The 18418-nt window shown below is 44.1% G+C and overlaps 1 protein-coding gene across 1 annotated transcript; it reads right to left on the bottom strand.

Annotated features, from left to right (window-relative positions):
- Positions 1-1846: 1846 nt before the first annotated feature.
- On the bottom strand, positions 1847-18316 carry eea1 (early endosome antigen 1). The gene is made up of 29 exons (XM_073471536.1): positions 18192-18316; positions 14916-14993; positions 14715-14827; positions 14576-14630; positions 14412-14477; positions 14249-14279; positions 14059-14163; positions 13219-13340; positions 12682-12837; positions 11387-11503; positions 9628-9966; positions 9345-9494; positions 8891-9010; positions 8323-8526; positions 7940-8140; positions 7684-7797; positions 7381-7536; positions 7146-7285; positions 6659-6989; positions 6431-6532; positions 6142-6336; positions 5871-6053; positions 4850-5035; positions 4613-4744; positions 4030-4215; positions 3702-3940; positions 2663-2783; positions 2439-2537; positions 1847-2356 (listed from the first exon to the last, which is right to left on the bottom strand). The coding sequence occupies exons 1-29, from the start codon at positions 18213-18215 to the stop codon at positions 2234-2236; spliced, it is 4188 nt and encodes a 1395-aa protein (XP_073327637.1). The 5' UTR covers positions 18216-18316; the 3' UTR covers positions 1847-2233.
- Positions 18317-18418: the final 102 nt, after the last annotated feature.

Consider the following 18418-nt stretch of genomic DNA (forward strand, 5'->3'; position numbering starts at 1 on the left):
GACGATTGCACAAAAAAGATCTTACCAAATATCTGTCAACAATTATAAATTAAAACAAAAGCAGGAATTTCACTTTTACAGTGTCCTCAGCTGCGGACAGGTTGCACAGAGAACCGACAGTCACGGCCGCACCTGAAAGCAGCACCGACATCCCTGAACACGGGCCAGAGAGATGCTGAGGTTCTGAGCAGCCAACATTCGTACAGTGCATCTCAGCAGACAAACACAGCAGGCCTAAACACTAAAACACACACACACACACTCTGTTACAGCAACGTCACACACAGCCACAGTTATTGCTTGGAAGCAGAGCACACACACACACACACACACACATATGCACGCACTCTCTCTCTCTCTCTCTCTCTCTCTCACACACACACATACACACACACACACAGCTCCAGCAGTAGTCAGTGCTGTTGAGCGGAGACGAGCAGCAGGAGAAAAAAATTAAAATAAACATGCAGGCACCTTCGATGACTGCAGAAAGCACCACGATTTGCAACGAGAGAAATGTGGCATCGCAGCAAAAACAACGGACCGTACAGAGAAGCATCTCAGATCGTCATACATGCTGCGTTCAAGATAAAAATGTAGGACCCTGTGATTTAAAACTCAAAAGCTTTCAAAAAGAGACGATTAGAAAAATACTGAAACATGAAACAAACTCAGGGTTTTCATCTCGGCTGTTTTCCTGCTGCTGACATTCTTTGGTCGTGAAAACATTAATTTCAACAAAATACACGAACACGCTGCCGCACAAAGGAAACACACAGTAACTAGATTTGACATCAATGTTAGTTTTTCAAGTCCGGTACAGAAAAATCGCTGGTGCATAAATCGACTGATGAACTGTTTTCTTTTTACAGTGACGTTTAACTCTGAAATCTCAAGCGGTGGGCACTTAACACAATGTTAACAAAAAGGATCTAGTTCTCTTTACCAGTTCAAATTTACAGAACATAATGCATGCTTACATCTAAAATCTTCATGTTTTCATGAAATCCTGTCTGCAAACATCAAATTAAAAACTTCAGCTGGTAAACTAACAACCTTGTTTTGGGGCCAAATTAACTTTTTCTGTCTGATAATACAGCAGGTCAAATACTGTGAAAGTATTAAAACACTCAGTCCACGGAGAAATGCACAAAGCCCATATTCTGAAACTGTGCCCTTAAACAAGCTGTCTGAACTCCTGTACGGTTGTGATGTCACAACTATACAGTCACCGCCTTCAGCACAGCAGTGGTTGCAAGACATGGATTTTAAATAGAAATAGTGAACCCAAAGATGGCGCCCATTGCTTGCCTGGTGCCAAAAAAAGCCTCCTACCTTCCAGGTTTACTTCCTGGTTATGTGGCCCACTGAATATGCACAGTAGAGTTTCTCCCGCCGGCCCTACCCCCACAAGTTCCTGCTCTGCCTGAAGACTTCACATTGAGACGACGTCTGATTTTTAAAACGCTTTTTATGACTCGAGGAAAAATTTTACAAATATAAAACCTCCATAGATCAAAAGTTCATAACAGAAAGAGTCATAATTGATCTTGTTCGCAGTTCGAGGTTTATTTCAACGCAACTTTGCGTACTGTATGCGAGTTAAACTGAAAAAATATCCAAAAATATTTTAGCCTTTACCGATTTAATTTTAGTTTTTTAGTGAAGGATCAGATTGGCGTAGTTAAACGCAGAAAATGTCACTTATCCTGAACACAATAGTTACTTGCGTAGACCTTTGTAGGGCAGCAGTGATTTCCAATATTTACTTCCCCGGTCACTCCTGCAGTGTCACACCGACCTTCCACCTCCTGATGCCAAACATGTTACAACAAAATGCAACTACCTTGCAATTGCAAATGATGCCAAACAACGATGGAGATGTGAACATGAACTTAAAAGAGATGGATGGTGTTGAGTTCTCACTGTCTCCGCTCTCTGGCAGTCCACAGGAGTAGCAAAGGCACAAAAACAGATACAGACAATCCCAACCAATCCCACCAAATTCCCATCACGTGGCTCTGGCGTCGCTTCCGTAAAAACCCTTCAGCTGTTTCCCTCCATGCCAGGGCCAGGAGTCACATGCAGGTGGGAGTCTTGCACTGGGTCTGTCCTTTATAGTGCACATTTAAATATGACGAAGACACGCCTTCTTCTGTCTGCTGGAGTAGGAAGGAGGGGGAGGGTAAGGGGTAAGTGGTAGGGGTGGTGGTAAAGGGATGGGAGAGGGAAATCAACCTTGAAGCTCCTCGAAACATGTCTCACAGACCCGTACTGGCTTTTTAGAGGATGGCGTGAGGGCGTTCTTCGCCGAACACTCGGCGCAGAAGATGTTTCCGCAATGTCTGCAGTGGTGCTGGATATTGAGAGAGGAGGGAGGAGGTTAGAGACAGTTCAAATGTGTGTCCAGCTGCCGACAAGCATCAATCCACTCTTACCTTCCTGACAGTGACAGAGAAGCCCTTCCCACAGGCCATGCAGTTCTGCACTTCGTGATCCTCGGCCCACTTCCTGGTCAGAGACTGTGACTGCTTGATCTAAAAAGCACCAACAGCAAGACTTACAATCAGACCATCGAACTTTATTTGCAAGACAAACTGTTAACAACTGCCAACATATCTGTACTTCAGTGTTTTTCATCTCTTGGCGTTTCTTCACTGACCTGGAGCGACTGGTTCTCTCTGCCGAGCTCCTGCATGGCCGCCGTCGTGTCGTCCAGCTTCCTCCTCAGCTCCACCACCTTGGCCTGCAGCTTCTCTATCTCACCTTCACCCTTTACGCACCTAAAACACAACCACACGGGAAACGATGATTTGTGTGTACGTGTTCATTAATTAGTTGCTCGGCATAATTTCCCACCACCGCTACTTGGCAGGCTGCGTAATCAGTTTGTTAATTAATACTTTTGATGTGAAGTGTTTCGGGGAATTACAACTCGTCTTCTGGGTCATTTTTATTTATTATCTCTGCGCTACCACAGAGCTCTATTATTTACAGGTGGATTTGCCTAAAGTCAATTTTGATTAATCACATTGCACCCATCAGAGCACACAATCTGTTGTGTGTTCTGATGGGTGCTAAATCAGTGCTTGTTTTCATGAGTTACTCATTAAGTGTTTCTCCCGTATTTCAAAGCCATCACCGAGTGTCCCCCTAGTTTATTGTTCCTCTCAGGAAACATCCATAATTTGCAAGGCCCCTCAAACTTTATTATTATTATCCTCAAACATGAATCTATAAGTGTTGTAGGAATGTTTGTCTGATGTCACCTAAACTGTTAAAAAAACTGTACAAAGCTGATGATTGATCAACAGATGCCATCTTCTAAATGTTCCTTTTTCCATGCAACAGTCCTAAAATAGGCTTAATATATAATAAATATCACATAATAACTTTAATTAGCTCTTTAATTAAGGTCTTTAAAAATTGAGATGGTACATGAATGAATTTAAAGAGCATGAGTAACCTTGAGGCAATGTTCAATATTAATGTATCAAACAAAATGAGTTTCACACAGCCTAATTGTTTTTTGGGGAGGAACTGAAGCCAAGTGCTTGTTTTAGAGGAATATGTTAGTCACTCTAGAGACATAAGAAAATGCAATTGCAAATGGTTTTAATAATCTGAATGTGGCCCCTGAAAAGCATCTGTGCAGCAAAAGTCTGATTATGGATAACCAAAGGGAAGCAGGATCAACTCACCTTTCCAAAAGAGCACGCCTCTCGTCCTGGTTGTTCTGGACGGTGGCCTCCAGCACAGCGATCTCTCCTCTCAGCTCATCTGTCTGCTTCTCCAGCTCACCGACTCTCCGTTGGCTGCCCTGCCACTCTCTCTTCAGCGTGGCCACGTTTTCGTTCAGAGCCGTCACCTGCACGCCCATCTTGGCTTCCGCCTCTTCCCCGCGCTTCACCTGCTCTTCTCTGGCTCGCTTCTCCACCAGCTTTAAGAGGAAGCATTGATCGTGTCACGGAAGGGGCGAGAAGTGATGATATTTAGATGAATTTAGTGGGATTTGGAAGATTGGCCTACCAACTTATCCTGGACCTCCTTGGTCTGGGCGAGGAGCTGCTCCTCTCTCTGTCGCCTGCTGTCCTTGGTGGCCTGGTGCTCTTTCTGCTCCTGCTCGAGGGAACTCTGTGCTGCCTCCACCTGACCCTGCAGCTCCAGTTTCTGCTGGATCAACAGCTGTTTGGCTTCCCGTAACTCACCTAGCTCCTGAAAAAGAAATATATACTGTAAATATGCGCAATATTTGGTTGTTAAACACACTTATACTGTCTCTAAAGAAAGCAGCAGTACTAAAAGTGAGATCACAGTTGGGGTAAAACTATGAGAGGCTTCAGCAGGTTATTGCTCTGACAACAGCTTCAGATCAATTTTGAGACAGCTTTGAAGAACTGAAGAAACCCGGGCTCAGGTCAAATTGTCGACTCAAGCACGCTTTAGTTCTAACTTTGAAGAATGTGGCCCCTTATGACCTGCAGTATCCCCGAGTTAAGCTGTTTACATAAGACACAAGCATGGGAAGCAGGTCACGTCGGCCAGTATGGGACAAAAAATGGCGGACAATAGCTCAGGCTCTGTTAGCTGCTTCTTATAAAAAGAAACTGACCTTCTCGCTCTTCTCCGTTAGTGCTTTTAACTCAGAAGTCAGTCTGCTGTTATTCTTCTCCAGGACACTCTTGGCTTTGTTCAGCTCCTCCACTTTACTCCTCTCCTTCTCCATCTCCTCCTTTACTTGACCCTGATTGAGTAACCACAGTTTACTATGTAGCTCATGGACTTAATCACAAGTCATATAAGTGTTTATTTCTGTGTGTGCTACTCTTAAAACTCTTGTTCGTCTGACCTGTTGCTTCTGTAATTCCCTCAGGGTTTGTTCTTGCTGTTTGAGCTTCTGGTCCCGTTTCGTCAGCTCCTGCTCCAGCGAGCCCCGGCCCGTCTGCAGCTCCTGGATCTGAGCCTCTAAACCTGTCTGATGGGTTCGGTTAGCAGCCAGCTCCTCCTGAGCCAGGTGCAACTTCTCCTCCGACGCCTACAGTCAGAGAAACATCACAAGTCCCAAAGTGAGGGGGGTGAAGAGAGAAATCAATACAAGCAGCAAGGAATAAGGTAACAGCTCGGAGGAGTATGTGTGTGTGTGTGTTTTGTTTTTATTGATCAGTCTGCAAGTCTTTGTCTAGAGTGATCAACATCCCTCCCTATCCTTAATCCACCTCTGAGAATGAGTTAAAAGTGATGCAGCATCACAGCCTCTCTGCTAATACAACATTTAACACGACCTCCTTAAACCAAGTCACTATCAGCTTCTTCTCCGTCAGCCTTTCCTGCATAAAGTACCTTCAGGGCTGTGTGTCACAACCAGAATCTCATATCCCGATATAGATAATTTCATATCCAGATAATGAAACAAATCATAATATGGCAGAATTTTCTGTAAATTCAATGATTAGTTTACATAAAATGACCATATGAGATGGCTTATTGGCCTTTTGAACACACCTTTACCCCCAAATACTGAATTAAATATTTATCTTTTACATGAGAATAAATCCTAGAACGGAGACATTTGGGATCAGATGTATCGATATTTCTGTATCGACCCACACAACACGAAGTACCAGATGATGTCGGCACCAACCAGGTGCGCTATAATCTATACAAGTAGATCTATATTAAAAAGGAGAGGTTGCACTGCAATCAGTGCATCTGTCTCATCTCATCTTGGATGTCATTAACAGGTTGACATCACTGAGAGCTTCTTCCTCTCTACACGTAATACTGCTCTGAAGAAACAACTAAATAAACAATACACGTTCTTCTATCATCGAACAATACATGTCGTCATATCCCACAGCCACACACACTACCTTCATGTCTTGACGCAGGGCAGAGACTTCAGACTCCTTGCCGTAGAAGTCAGACTGAAGCTTAGTGAGGCTTCCCTGGCTTTGCTCCAAGGCCTTCTGCAGCTCTGTCGTCCGGCTCTTCTCAGAGGACAGCTCCTGGCCGAGCCCTGACACCTGCGCCCTCAGCTTACCCTCCTCTTCTCCCTGGAGTTCACAGGTTCACAGTTCACATCAATCCTCTCAGAGTTGACAGCAACAGTATGCATGTTTGTATTTTCTATCCTCTACTTACCTTCTTGACATTAACTTCCTGTAACTCTGCAATTTGGCCCTTCAGTTTCTTCATCTCCCCCTCAAAAGACCCCTGGGCCGTCTTCAGTTGTGCCCGCTGCTTCTCCAACTGATTCTCTTTCTCTTTTAGCACCTCCTGAGTCTTTGTGTGCTGCTGCTCCGCTGTGGTCAGCTGCACCTTCAACTTTTTCTCTGCCTGACATTTGCAGAAACAACACAACAGGTCGTAAGATGTTACATTAGAATACAATTTAGTTCGATCCTTTTATTTTTTCCCCCCAGAAACATACCTCTCTCATCTGCTCCAGCTGCTCTTTAGACTGGTTCATTGCCTTGGTGATGGCCTCATTATTCTTAAGAAGCTCCTGTTTGGCCTTTTCATTGGCCTTTTCCTGAGGATTAAGACAGATTGATGTTGTCAGTGTCCTGGTGTTGTAGTCAGGTGGCTGTTTCTTACTCTTTGTTGAAACTGAAAAATGGAAAAATAACACTGAAGTGGCTTAGTTTACTGAACCTACCTTCTCTTCCATGGCTGACTTGTGGCTCTTCCTCTCTGTGTCCAGCTGACTCTGACTCTCTTTCAGTGCCTTTTTAGCCTTTCCAAGGCTCTCCTGTGCAGAGGCAAGCTCCTTCCTTTGAGCCTCTTTCTCCTGCTGGGCCTTCTGTAAGTCTGCTGCAAGGCTCTGAGCCTTTTTGTCCAGCTCTGCATGCTTAGTCTTTCCCTCCTGGTTTACCTTGTCCAGGTTCACCTTCAGAGCAGATTTGTCCTGCTCGCTGCGCTCCAGCTGCTGCTGAATGTCACTCAGAGCAGCTGCTTTTTTCTTCAATTCCTCTTGTAGTGTTGTAGACCTTAACAATGAAAAAGACATTCATGTTTTTCATCAGAAAGCAGTGGAACAAATTAAGAAAACAAAATACATGTGGTTGAACCATCACTAAGACAAACGTTGATCATTTACATGCACTTCATCTACAGGCGAACACACAGGGGTGTGTTTATCTCACCCTGCTTTCTCTGTCTCCAACGAGCGCTGTAGCTCCTTGGCTTTCCGTTTAACCTCCGACCCCTCCTTCTGCAGCTTCTGCACTTCCTGCTGCACCTGGTCGCGTGTGGTCTGTAACTCCCCAACCTGAGACTCCAATTTCTGTCAGATTAAATTAAAACCCTGGATTATTCTAAATGAAACGTGTACGCGGAGGACACTTTATCAGGTACTCACTGTAAAGACTCAACACAAACCTTATTGAGGCCCTCCACCTGCTCTGTACGTTGTTCTGAGGCCATTAATTTGTCTTTGCACTCCTTCAGACTGGCTTCCAGCTGCGTGCACTGCTCCTGTCTCTCCTTGAGCCTCTGGGCCTGCTCCTCCACCTTCTTCTGAGCTTTATTCAGCTCCTATGCAAGATGGTGGGAGAGGGTGCAGGATAGGTAGGGGAAAAAGTGAGTAGAGTAAAGGGCATAAAGAAATATGGTACATTACAAGGGACACTGTGCTGCGTTTTAGCCAAACTGCAACATCAGTGCCACAAAGAAGGCCCTTACCTGCTGCTTGTCCTGCAATGCATGCTGGGCACTCTCCAGGTTGTTCTCCAGGTTAGCCTTCTGTGCAGCCTTGGCAGCCTCTGCAGATAGTAACATCTCCGTCTTTGCCTTCAGCTGAAGATGAACAAACCCACAGAAATTGTTATTTTCATTATTAAAAAAACCAAAGTCTGCAGAACACTGTGGTCTATGACTACAAACTGAACAGAAATATCATTGCCCCCACTGTACGTTATTAAATATACATTACAATTACCTGAGCATCCAACTGGGAGACTTTCTCCTTGCTGTCTGCGAGCTGAGCTGTGAGTTCTGTGACCGAGGTCTCCAGGGTGTGGGCTCGGTCCTGGGCTGAACGCAGCAGAGTCTTCTGCTCCTGGACCTGCTCATGGAGGTTATCCTGGGCTTGCTTGTTGCTCTCGGATTGGTTCTTCAGCTTGTCTGTCAACTGTGTTACCTTAACGACCCACATAAAAAGGGAATAAGCTCAAAAATGACCAATAGTTTCCTGACATTATTGTACATTAGGGTAAATTTCTTTGTGTGGGAGTGGCATGTGTCTTTTGTCACATTACATTTGTACACTAGAGAGTGAACGTGGACCCTTGAAAGTGTGTATGTCCATGTGTGTGTACCAACCTGTTCCTGTAGTGCATGGTTTTTCTCTTTCAGCTGGCTCAGCAGAGCCGTCTCTCCCTCCCCGGCCTGGATCTTGGCACATAAGTCCTCTCTCTCTGCTTCCAGCTGGCTCACGATGTCTTTGCTTTTCTGCAGCAGAGCTTCCAGATTCTGGATCTTCTGGTCCTTATCTCCAATCTGGCGCAGCACCTGCTCCAGGTCATTCTGCAGCGTGAAAGCGAGCCGGCACAGCAGAAAGGTTACGTTGGGTATTTTGGCAGAAATGTATTTATTTCATGTTGGGTTTTGTGCTGTGTGTGAGGTATATTAAGCTGTAGATATACTGCACCAGTGTTTTTTGTTTGTGAACAGACAAAATGTTACGCCATCAGGACAATGTGAACTATGTGATATAATGTTATAAAGCTTCTACACACAACAATCCAATTACTAGTTGTTTTTTTTAATAAAACAATGTTATTCAAACTAGAAATTCTCTGCAATTTTAAAACTCTCTGTTCTGTACAGTTTCTCTTGGCTTTATAGTTCCCATGATTGATACCAGAGGGTACTTTCTGGTGGAAAGTACCTGCGCCTCACGGAGTTTGCCGTTGGTGTTTTGCTGCAGCGCCTGCAGCTCCTGGTGCTGCTGCTTGGCTTTCTCCAGCTGGTGCTGCACATCTGTGTTCTTACTGGCACCCTCCTTCAACTAAAGAAGCAAGACACATCAGCGGTTTTATTTCTTTTCCTCTGTTTATTTCTTTTTTTTTTAACCATACTAGTCATTTTGTGCATCTCACTGTTTCTGTATTATTACAGTTCCTTTTTATCTCATCTTCATGGATCATTGATTTCCTTATATGTTGCAACTCTGCTTCTGTTTCAGCCCCGTAAATAAACCTTAAACTACAGTTGCATATCTTACAGTGTCTAACGATGCACACTTACAAAATCGGACACATCTACCTACGGATGTTCTTACTAGTCTGTTATTCTAACATAGTTTCCCTGTAGCCATCATTCAAGTTTCATCTGATGCCTACCTGTTCTTCTGCACGGGACAGTTTGAGCTGCAGGTCGGCTGCTTGCTGCTCGCGGTCTTTCAGTTTCTCCCCGGACAGCTGCCTCTGTTCTTTGAGACGACCTTGCACCTCGCCCAGCTGCCTCTCCGCCTCCAGCAGTTTGGCGTGCAGCTAGGAAGAGCAGAGAGACAGGTAGTGATGAAGACGGAGAACACAGGATCACAAAGTTAACAACAGCAAGAAATATGGTGGATACTTTGATGAAGAAAGTGGACGAGTGGAATCCTCTTTGTCCTTCACTCACCTGACTGATCTCAGTCTGCTGCTGAGCACCGTGGCTCTCTTTTTCTTCCCTTTGGTGCTCCAACTGTTTCCTCTCAACCTTCAGCTCTGCGTGCTTCACCTCCAGCTCCCCCATCTCACTCTTCAACTTTGCCACCTCCTCAGCCCTCTCTCTGATCTCCACCTGGGCCTTCTGCAGGGAGGCCTCTGCCCCCGAGGCCCGAGTCTGGAGCTCTTGAACCTCCAGCTCCCTCTCCCTCAGGCTGCCTTGAACTCCCTTTTTGGCGGCCTTCTCAGCTCCCAGACGCTCCTCCAGCTCCTGATACTCTTTCTCTTTACGTGCAAGCTTTTCAGACAGGCTCTGTGAGAAGGGGAGAGGAGAGGATAACGTGAGACAGATGACACAAGTTGCCCAGAAGTTTAGGATTTAAGAGGGTTAAAGATGGACTGAAAGCGAAAACCTAAACATTGAATAAAATGTCTGTTTTCTGACTTGAAGGATACAGTGTGACAGTGTTTGAGAGGCCTTCAGAAATTGTTTGAGTCATCAATTTAAGTCACAGTTGGACATGAACCACTTCTCTTTTCTAAGTTAACAGTTGGCTGGTTGATAGGAGCCGCAACAAGGGCACAAACACCCACGCCCTGTGCGCCTCATGCGCTATGGAAAAGAACAGTTGGTTGTCAAGAGTCAAGAGTAAAGTGAGGTATGGCATTTCTAGGGGGAGGTTTACGACACAGGACTTACAGGAATACCATGCTGTGTGTGCAGCACTCGCCCCTGAGCTGGCAGTAAACTTGGCTACAGGGTGATAAAGAACAAAATGTTGTTAATAGTGGAGCGTGCTGCTAACTAGGGAGTGTGACAGGGCACCTGGACTTCACAGACGTTCAATAAACCTCTGCAGGCCACCACAGCAGCTGGCCAACATTAACAAGCCTCTCTGGGCACTTTCATATCTCTCCCCTCCTCTTTCATTCAGCCCTCTTCCTCTTCATGGCCTTGTTGCTGTCCTTCTCTTGTGTCATTGTCACAGCTCCCTGCTGCGTGTCTCCTCACTAATCCTGAAGTTACAGACCAGTGAAACCCCTGTTGCTGTTCACCTGTCTGTTCTTAGTCCTGATCCTCTGTCCGTCACTGTCTGTGTCTACTCCATCACTTTTGTCTCTATTCTCATGAGATGAGTCTCTGTATCAGGTCTCAAGGTATCCACTCTGTAATCCCCCCCTCTTACCCGGAAACCTACTTGGCTGGAAGGGCATTGATGTGGAAGGATTTAATCTCTGGCAGGAACCCCAAGCCTCCATTCCCCAGTTCCCAGTGCACAGGCCCAGTTACCTGTGATTGTATTTCACCCAAAGTGACAGAGCTGGCATGGCAGAGATCCCCCCCTGCTGGTTTAATTATAGGTCTGCGCGTGATTTTTTTTTAATCAACATGGCTGGGTTGCCAAAGAAGGCTGATGACAGCCGGGCCTGATGCCGAGCAACAGAGGAAGGTTTAATGAAACTGAGATGGCGTGCACTTGAGAGGCAGCTGGCAAGGCGTGTTAACATTTCTGAAGTCAAAGTAAATCCTACACAATCTTATAAAATGTGTGGCAGACGCCATGTGCCTGCCGTAATCTGCTCAGAGTGATTTTAGGGGTGTCACGATTCTCCAAATTTAGGATTGATTTGATTCAAACTTTTTTCTGCACTGACAGCTATGACATTGTTAGACTTAGACATCCCAAACTCTAATAACTGTAATTGTTTGGCTCTGGTGGTGTGTTTTTCACCTGGCTTTGCTGCTGCAAATTATTCAGATCACTCCTCAGCTGGTGGATCTGTTGCGTGTAGACGGCTGCTTCCTGTGGACCCTTCTCCAGCTCTGCTTTTAGTTGGGATACAGTCATCTGCAATACAACAGTCAGACACGTTACACTCTGTTTACAGAGCCGTTTAGTGTACATTCAAGAACTGAAGCAGCACCACTGAGAAGGACTGACATAAAAGAAGAAGAAAAAAAAACACAACATGGATTAGTAACAACCAGGCAGCAGTTGCACAAAAAAACAACAAAAACATGAAGAGATAACACACTATTAACAAAAAAGAGAAAAAACTTTCTGGAGAAACTCAAAAGGATGCAACCAAATTTGGGGCCAACTTGAAACAACGTGTTTTACCTCCAGTTTACGAATCTTGAAGAAAGAGGGAGTGTTGGAGAGGGAAACAATATGTGAGGAGGAGAAGAAGAAGAAGAAGAAGAGGGGGAGGGAAAGAGAGACACGGACAAAAGGTAAGTCACAATACAACAGCAAAAGGCCAATCTGCAACACTGATCGCAATGCTGCTGGGATGAAAGGATAAATCATCAAATTTGTTATGGCAGCATTCATCAGAATGGGTTCGGTTTGCTTTTTGTTAGGTGCTTCTGCTGAAGCAGACGACGTATAGAGCTGAATGTAATGTTTACTGTTGCAATGTTGACATTTCGCTGGCAGACCTGGACGCAGCAAAAACCTCCATGTTCATTCTGTGGAACTTAAACCTCAATGAATTACAATCCTGTTTCAGACAGCTTGCAGACTATAACAAAGCTACTTATAATCCTGAGAGCTGTTACATCATCAAAAGCCTGACAGCTCTCAAATATTTTCAGAATATGGTTCCTGAATTCTGAAAAACTATCTTCTGAGATGATTTTCAGAAGGAGAGGTTCAGGGCCTGGTGCTGCCTGACAGAGATCTCGATCAAACATGCAGGAAAGGAGACTTAATTATTCACCAGGCCTGAATTACTAAGAATTAGGCGTAAAGCCATTTGGTCTGACATAACCAGAGTACATCAGAACTAATTCATAAGTTATTTCAGAGTCTTAAGACACGGTTTCCTGCCAAAAAGCGCTGTGTGTGGCCTCAGCAAACGACGGGTGAAATGGAAGAGGGATCAAATAAGGACAACTTCACTATATCTCATATCTTCTTAATGATTACATCAACTGTGGGAATCAGTGTGCACAGGGAAAAGGAAAAGTTAAAGTGAGAATCAGCAGAACTACACGTGACCTTCAGGACTTAAGGTGTTTTACCTCTGAGGTAGTGTAATTAGCCTGCAGCTGCTCGTAGTGTTTTTTGAGGCGTTCGGACACTTCCTCCTTCTCACGAGTCATGTTGTCCATCAGTGTCTGGACCTGCACCAGCTCCTTCTGCAGCACCTCCACATCCTCCACGCCCGGCCGCTGCAGCTAGGGGGCAGAGCAGAGGCACCGTGTTAAAGCCGTGGGAAGGACAGGCTCCTTGGTGTTGCAATGTTGTTCACGTGTATACGGATGTATCCAGCTTGGCACCTGATAAGATGTTTTAGATTTGTTTAAAGTCGAGCTCTTTAGCTCTCTTGATAAAAATTCTTAGGATGAAGTTTTGTTTCATGTATCCATAACAACTGTGAAGGGATTGTCTGATTGTGATCTGCCACCATACAGCGCACAGCCAAACGGATTTCATGGTGTCGATTCAATGTTATTATTTCAAACTTCAAAGCACAAAATTCATGAAAGAAAGGACTGAAAGTACGTCTCAAGCCAAGTGAGTAGAGAATAAACCCCAACAGAAAGTGAGTCCTGTACCAGTTCTGTTTGGAGTCTCTCGTTCTCCTGCTTCTCTTTCTGTAGTTGTTCGTTCAATTTGGCCGACCTCTGGTCGCCGGCCTCCCTCAGGCTCTTCTCCTCGTCATAGCGCGACTTTAAGTCTGTCAGATTCAACAATAAAAGCATTTAACAGCATAAAGAAAGTCAATTTAATGATATCCAAATATAAATAACACAAAAACCTCACTTGTGAGGAAAACATTGTCACAGACTGCCTAGATGTTACATGCTCCACCTCTGCTGGCCAGGATGTGTCACTGTTGCTGACGCTTAGCAGAGGGGGATGTAACATCTAGAGCACTTAAATTACATGTGTTTTAAGACCCTTTCAAGATATTTTTTAACCAGATTTTAAGACAAATCATCTTTTTCTTATTCAAGTATTCCAGGTTAGTAAAAAGAAATTAAAAAAATGGATAAATGAAATTAGATCAAATGTTTGTGGCAATCAATCAGGCTTCAGCAGAGCTTGATGACAAGCTGACCGTGTTGGGGCAGTGAAACATCTGCAACATGCAGGGACGGGGAGCCCCAAGGACCAGGACTGAAGAACACTGATTTAATGTGTTAAAAGGCCTATTATTTATAAAGACGACACATTATAAGACTTTTTTTAGGACCGACAGACTCCCTGCATCAGTGTCAAATGCCGTTGGGCTGCAGCAAACAAAATGTTGAAGAATGAACAACATCTTACACAAAATAAAAGACACTGGATGGATTGAGCTTTACAGTGGTGTCATAGAAGAGGACTTCAGTGTTGTTAAATAATGTGTACACACACAGACAGGCCACCCAGTTTCTTGGCCCCACACTAACCTACTATCTCTGTGGCCAGCTGCGCAGCCTTCTGCTCAAACAGGTCTTTCATCTGCTTGATGTTGAACTTTTCTGTCTCTGCTTCGTTCAACTTCCTTTCTAGTACTGAGAAAAAAAAGCACCACATATTATTAGCGACTGATGTTTGGTATCTTTTTAATTTTTAATTTTAAATATATTTTTCCCATACATGTATCTTCAGAGTCCACCGGCCCGTCGTTCTGTTGGATCGAGGCAAAGAGAGAAACATGTACAGTAAGAGGAAGCATTGTCATCATGTCTCATTAAGCAGTTTTATATTCACATCGCCCACATTTAATCATAATATATCTTAAATATCTTGAAGGAATTACTTGCTTCAGTTGTCCTTGGACTTTGTCTAACTCCTTCTTGAGCTCTCCGGAGAACCATCGTTCCTCCTAATCAGGTGAACACACACAAACGCAGATATACAATCAAGTCCTTGTATGAACCGACCATTTACACACCTCTGTTCGGTCCAGACACTCCACTGTACCTTGAGAGAAACGTGCAGGTCCTGAACCTCTTGCCGGAGCATTGTAAGATCTTCCCTGTAAAAGGAAGAAAGAGTGAGTTCACAAAAACACCACATTCTGTCAATAATGTAATAATGAATGTAACATCAACATCCTCACCTTGTGGGGGCCACATGAGCGGGCAGGTCTCCGGTGTCATGGAACAGCTCATAGTGCTTGAACAGCTCCTCTGCAGAGTTGTGAGACTTCATACACTGAGGACAGATGAAGCCCTGGACACAAAACACAGAACATCAGAATCACTCATGTGATAAATACTGTTCAGACAGATTCGACTCTGCAGCTCTGAGTTTATGTTACCTCAGACGTCTGGTCGTGATTGAGGTCTGTGCTGGGCTGCTCTGACTCTGCGTTCTGGGAGCCTCCCTTCCCAGGAGTCTGAGGAGGAGGAGATACAGATTATTACACACAATACATTAATGTACAATATTCCAGAGACATTTTTAATTTTACATACACAAACATACACCTCTGACTTTGATGCTTGTGCTCTTTACTTGTATCGTTTTGCAACCCCTGCATCTTGTTAAGCCCCGTATCAAGTAAACAATAATCCAAGGTCCAGAAGGTTTCTCAGAAAAGGAGTCATGGCCTTTGACAGTTTGAGTCCTGGCATAAACAACCCCGCTGAGTGCGACTTAAAAGCCTTAAACACATTTTTGTAAAAGGTTTAACCCTGGAATGTTGTTGTGTTCTCTATTTGAAAGTATGATTATGTTGGACCGTGGTATCATGAAATACCAACACTGTTGTATGTGGTGACACCAGTTGCTCCAGCTGCTGCAGGATGTCATCGACTGTTCATTGTTTTACAATCTTGAATCACAGTGAATCTCATTCATCTTTACTCACAATGAACAGAAAAATACATCGGCATGTTGGGCAGCAATTAGGGACTTCATATATGTGGATATGTTTCTGTCAACTTTTCCTCATTCTTCTTTGCTAAACTGCTGCGGGCCGTGTATCTTTTTTAAAATTACTAAACAAATACCTTTTTCAAATACCTAATTCTGTCATCCATTCATGTTTATTTTCCTCTTTCTACATTCACAACCCTTTAGGTGCCTCTTGTAGAGTAGCATCCCCACTGCCATCAAGCTTCATGGTAGGAGTGGTGTTTGGCTGACACCAAACATTTAGCATAATTAGCCAAATGCTCCACTTAAATCTCCTCAGACCAAAGAAGATTCCTTCACTTTATAGAGTTTGAGAGTCTTCCATGACCTCCGGCAAACATTAGCCCTGATGTCATATACGGTAAGTTTTTTAACAGCCTCACAAAGCTGTGACTGGTGACGCACACAGGCAAAAGTATTTTTGGATTTATAGCTCTGCCATACCTTTATCCACATTTTATGGTTGATTTTATGATGGGGATATTCAAAGCCTTGGAAATGTACTTGTATGCTTGAAAAATGTTGATCAGTGCTTCTGAAAGCCCAAAATGACGTCTTTGGTAGTCATGCTCTGTCCACAACTCAGAGATATTCAGTTTACTGTCAGAGGACTTAACTTTCTTCTTTTCACCAGTTCAGCTTTGTGATGTCCAAACATATGTCACTTTGCTGCCTTTGGCTTAGAGTGTGAGTGGCAATGCAGAAAAAAAATCAACCCTCTGCAAAAGGCTGGCAGTAGATATGAGTGGGGTCACTTCAAATCAGCACAGTCCACTGGTTTGAAGCACAAACACATGAAGTGGATGTGCCACTGAGGGTCCATTCACAAAAAAGGGGTTTGTATTGATAGTCTGCATGAATGAATCCGGTGATAACACATGTGTGTGCACGTGTGTGTGTGTGTGTGTGTGTGTGTTGGGAGAGGGACTTTGTGTACTTTGAACATCAGAGCCTGTTGGATGGCTGGAAAACACCACTGTAAAGGCAGGCCCCGCATTTGCATCATGAAACAACCTTTGAGCCGACTGAAGAACGACATAAATAAAACAACACTACACTGGTGTAACCAAAAGAAAATTAATATTTAGCTAAAACAAAGTCAGATTAAGAAATTATTGACTCGATTGAATTCAACAGAGAACACAAAACTTTACTTTTTTAGGGATTGTGGTCAAATATACTGTTTTGAAATAGACTAACAACTTTTCTTTCTATTACACCACTACACGCTGACTTTAAAAGGGGCACTATAAGGATCTTCAGAGTCAATCGGCCCCCAGGACACTGTTTGAAGCTAGAAAGGTGGCGGGGTCCGCCACATATAAACAAAGTAAAACAGTATGAAACTGTGTTGTCCTTTATGGTCAGTTTGTTTATTCAGTCGTGACAAGGAAGAGAGTTTGTTTATTTAGGCATTAAAAAAAAAAAAACAATCAATGGAGATCTTTCTCTATTGATCAAAACTACATAGTGCACCTTTAAAACATGATGAAATCTCCATCAGTGTTGCACATTTTGGTCAAAGGTGATACAGTAGCTCTGACATGATACAGCAGTAATATTAATCCAAGTGTTATCTTGCCAGTGTGGTCGACAGCTTGAGTGTTTGTGCCTGTAAACTGTTCATAAGGAGAACAGATGTGTGTGAGAGACAGGAGCCTCATGTTGTCTGCTGTTAGCCTGTGATAGTGTCTGTGTTGTTAGCTACACAGCTTGAATAATTAACAAGCTAACGTTACTGCACAGGTCCGGTGGTGTGATTTAAAGGGCTAACTAAAGAGGAAAAACAGCGATTTATAGCATAACATATTTTTTATTTCGTTTAGCTTCTTACAGGTTTGCAATGAAGTGTTTATGAGTGTCCCTGACCTAAAAGCACAGATGGATTTTCCTGGTTTACAAGGCCGGGGCTTCAAAATGTACACAATGATGCAGTTAACATTAGCAATGCCTTGTGGTAAATGTAGTCCCACATAGAAGCTAGCAAGGATGAGCTAACCTGGGTTACTCCCACTTGTGTTTTTAGTGACACGCGTGTAAAAGCCACGTTAACATTAGTATGAGCTCCATTAATTAAAACACATTTTTCTCCATGTTGCGGTCAGCCACCAGACAGAGGACCTCCCAATATGCGGACAACGTCAGCGTTAGCATGTGATGATGAGTGGACCATGAATTAACCCACCGCTATATCACAGCTAGCTAGCCATGAAACGGAAACCATGCAAATATGGCATGGCTCCGTGACCAAGCACGTTAGCTAGCTTACTTATTCCTTATTTGTCAGGGTTAAGACAAGGTGGACACGTTAGCTACTTAGTTTGCTAACCTTACTACGTTATATATAAACATATACTAGCTTGCTACATCCCTGTCAACACTAGCATCAATCAACCGAACCATGTTAGCATCTACGGCTAGCTGTGTCAACCCCACACAAGGAGCGCTTGATATGTTCACGGCGATCCGACGGAGTAGCGGATTTCTTTTTCCATACGAGGAACCCCTGTTGCTACAAACACAAACCCCGCCCACCCGCAACACGCCGTGTAATAAACGGCGCGTCCCCTCCATAAAAACACAAGACGAGGATAGGCCTGGGTCTCCCAAAGGTAAACGACTCGTCTTTAGCTACCCAAGACGCGACGCGGTGGACTTTGTTACACCGGCAGCTTACCATTTGAAGTATCCGTCTGAGCATGGCCTCGACTCTGTTTGTCCCGGACACGAAAATCCAATCTGTTGTTTAACCAAACGCAAAGTTTACGTCGCTGTACAACGAACACCTGACCAGGCTCAGGCAGCAGCGGCGGCGGCGAATGGGCGGGGTCACGGAGAGGATGGTTACAGCCTGGCTACATTCAAGAGTATAAACACCGTCTCTCATCTACCCACTGCACTGAT

This window comes from Pagrus major, chromosome 8 (genome assembly GCF_040436345.1).
Source record: "Pagrus major chromosome 8, Pma_NU_1.0".
In the NCBI taxonomy this organism is placed as follows: Eukaryota; Metazoa; Chordata; class Actinopteri; order Spariformes; family Sparidae; genus Pagrus; species Pagrus major.

What these genes read in the sequence shown, in the direction of transcription:
- eea1 (XM_073471536.1), bottom strand. Translation starts at nt 18,215, where the DNA reads ATGCTCAGACGGATACTTCAAATG. An exon ending in ACCTGCACGTTTCTCTCAAG is followed by an intron (nt 14,478 to 14,575) that starts GTACAGTGGAGT and finishes TCACCTGATTAG; the next exon opens with GAGGAACGATGGTTCTCCGG. An exon ending in GGGAATTACAGAAGCAACAG is followed by an intron (nt 4,745 to 4,849) that starts GTCAGACGAACA and finishes TTACTCAATCAG; the next exon opens with GGTCAAGTAAAGGAGGAGAT.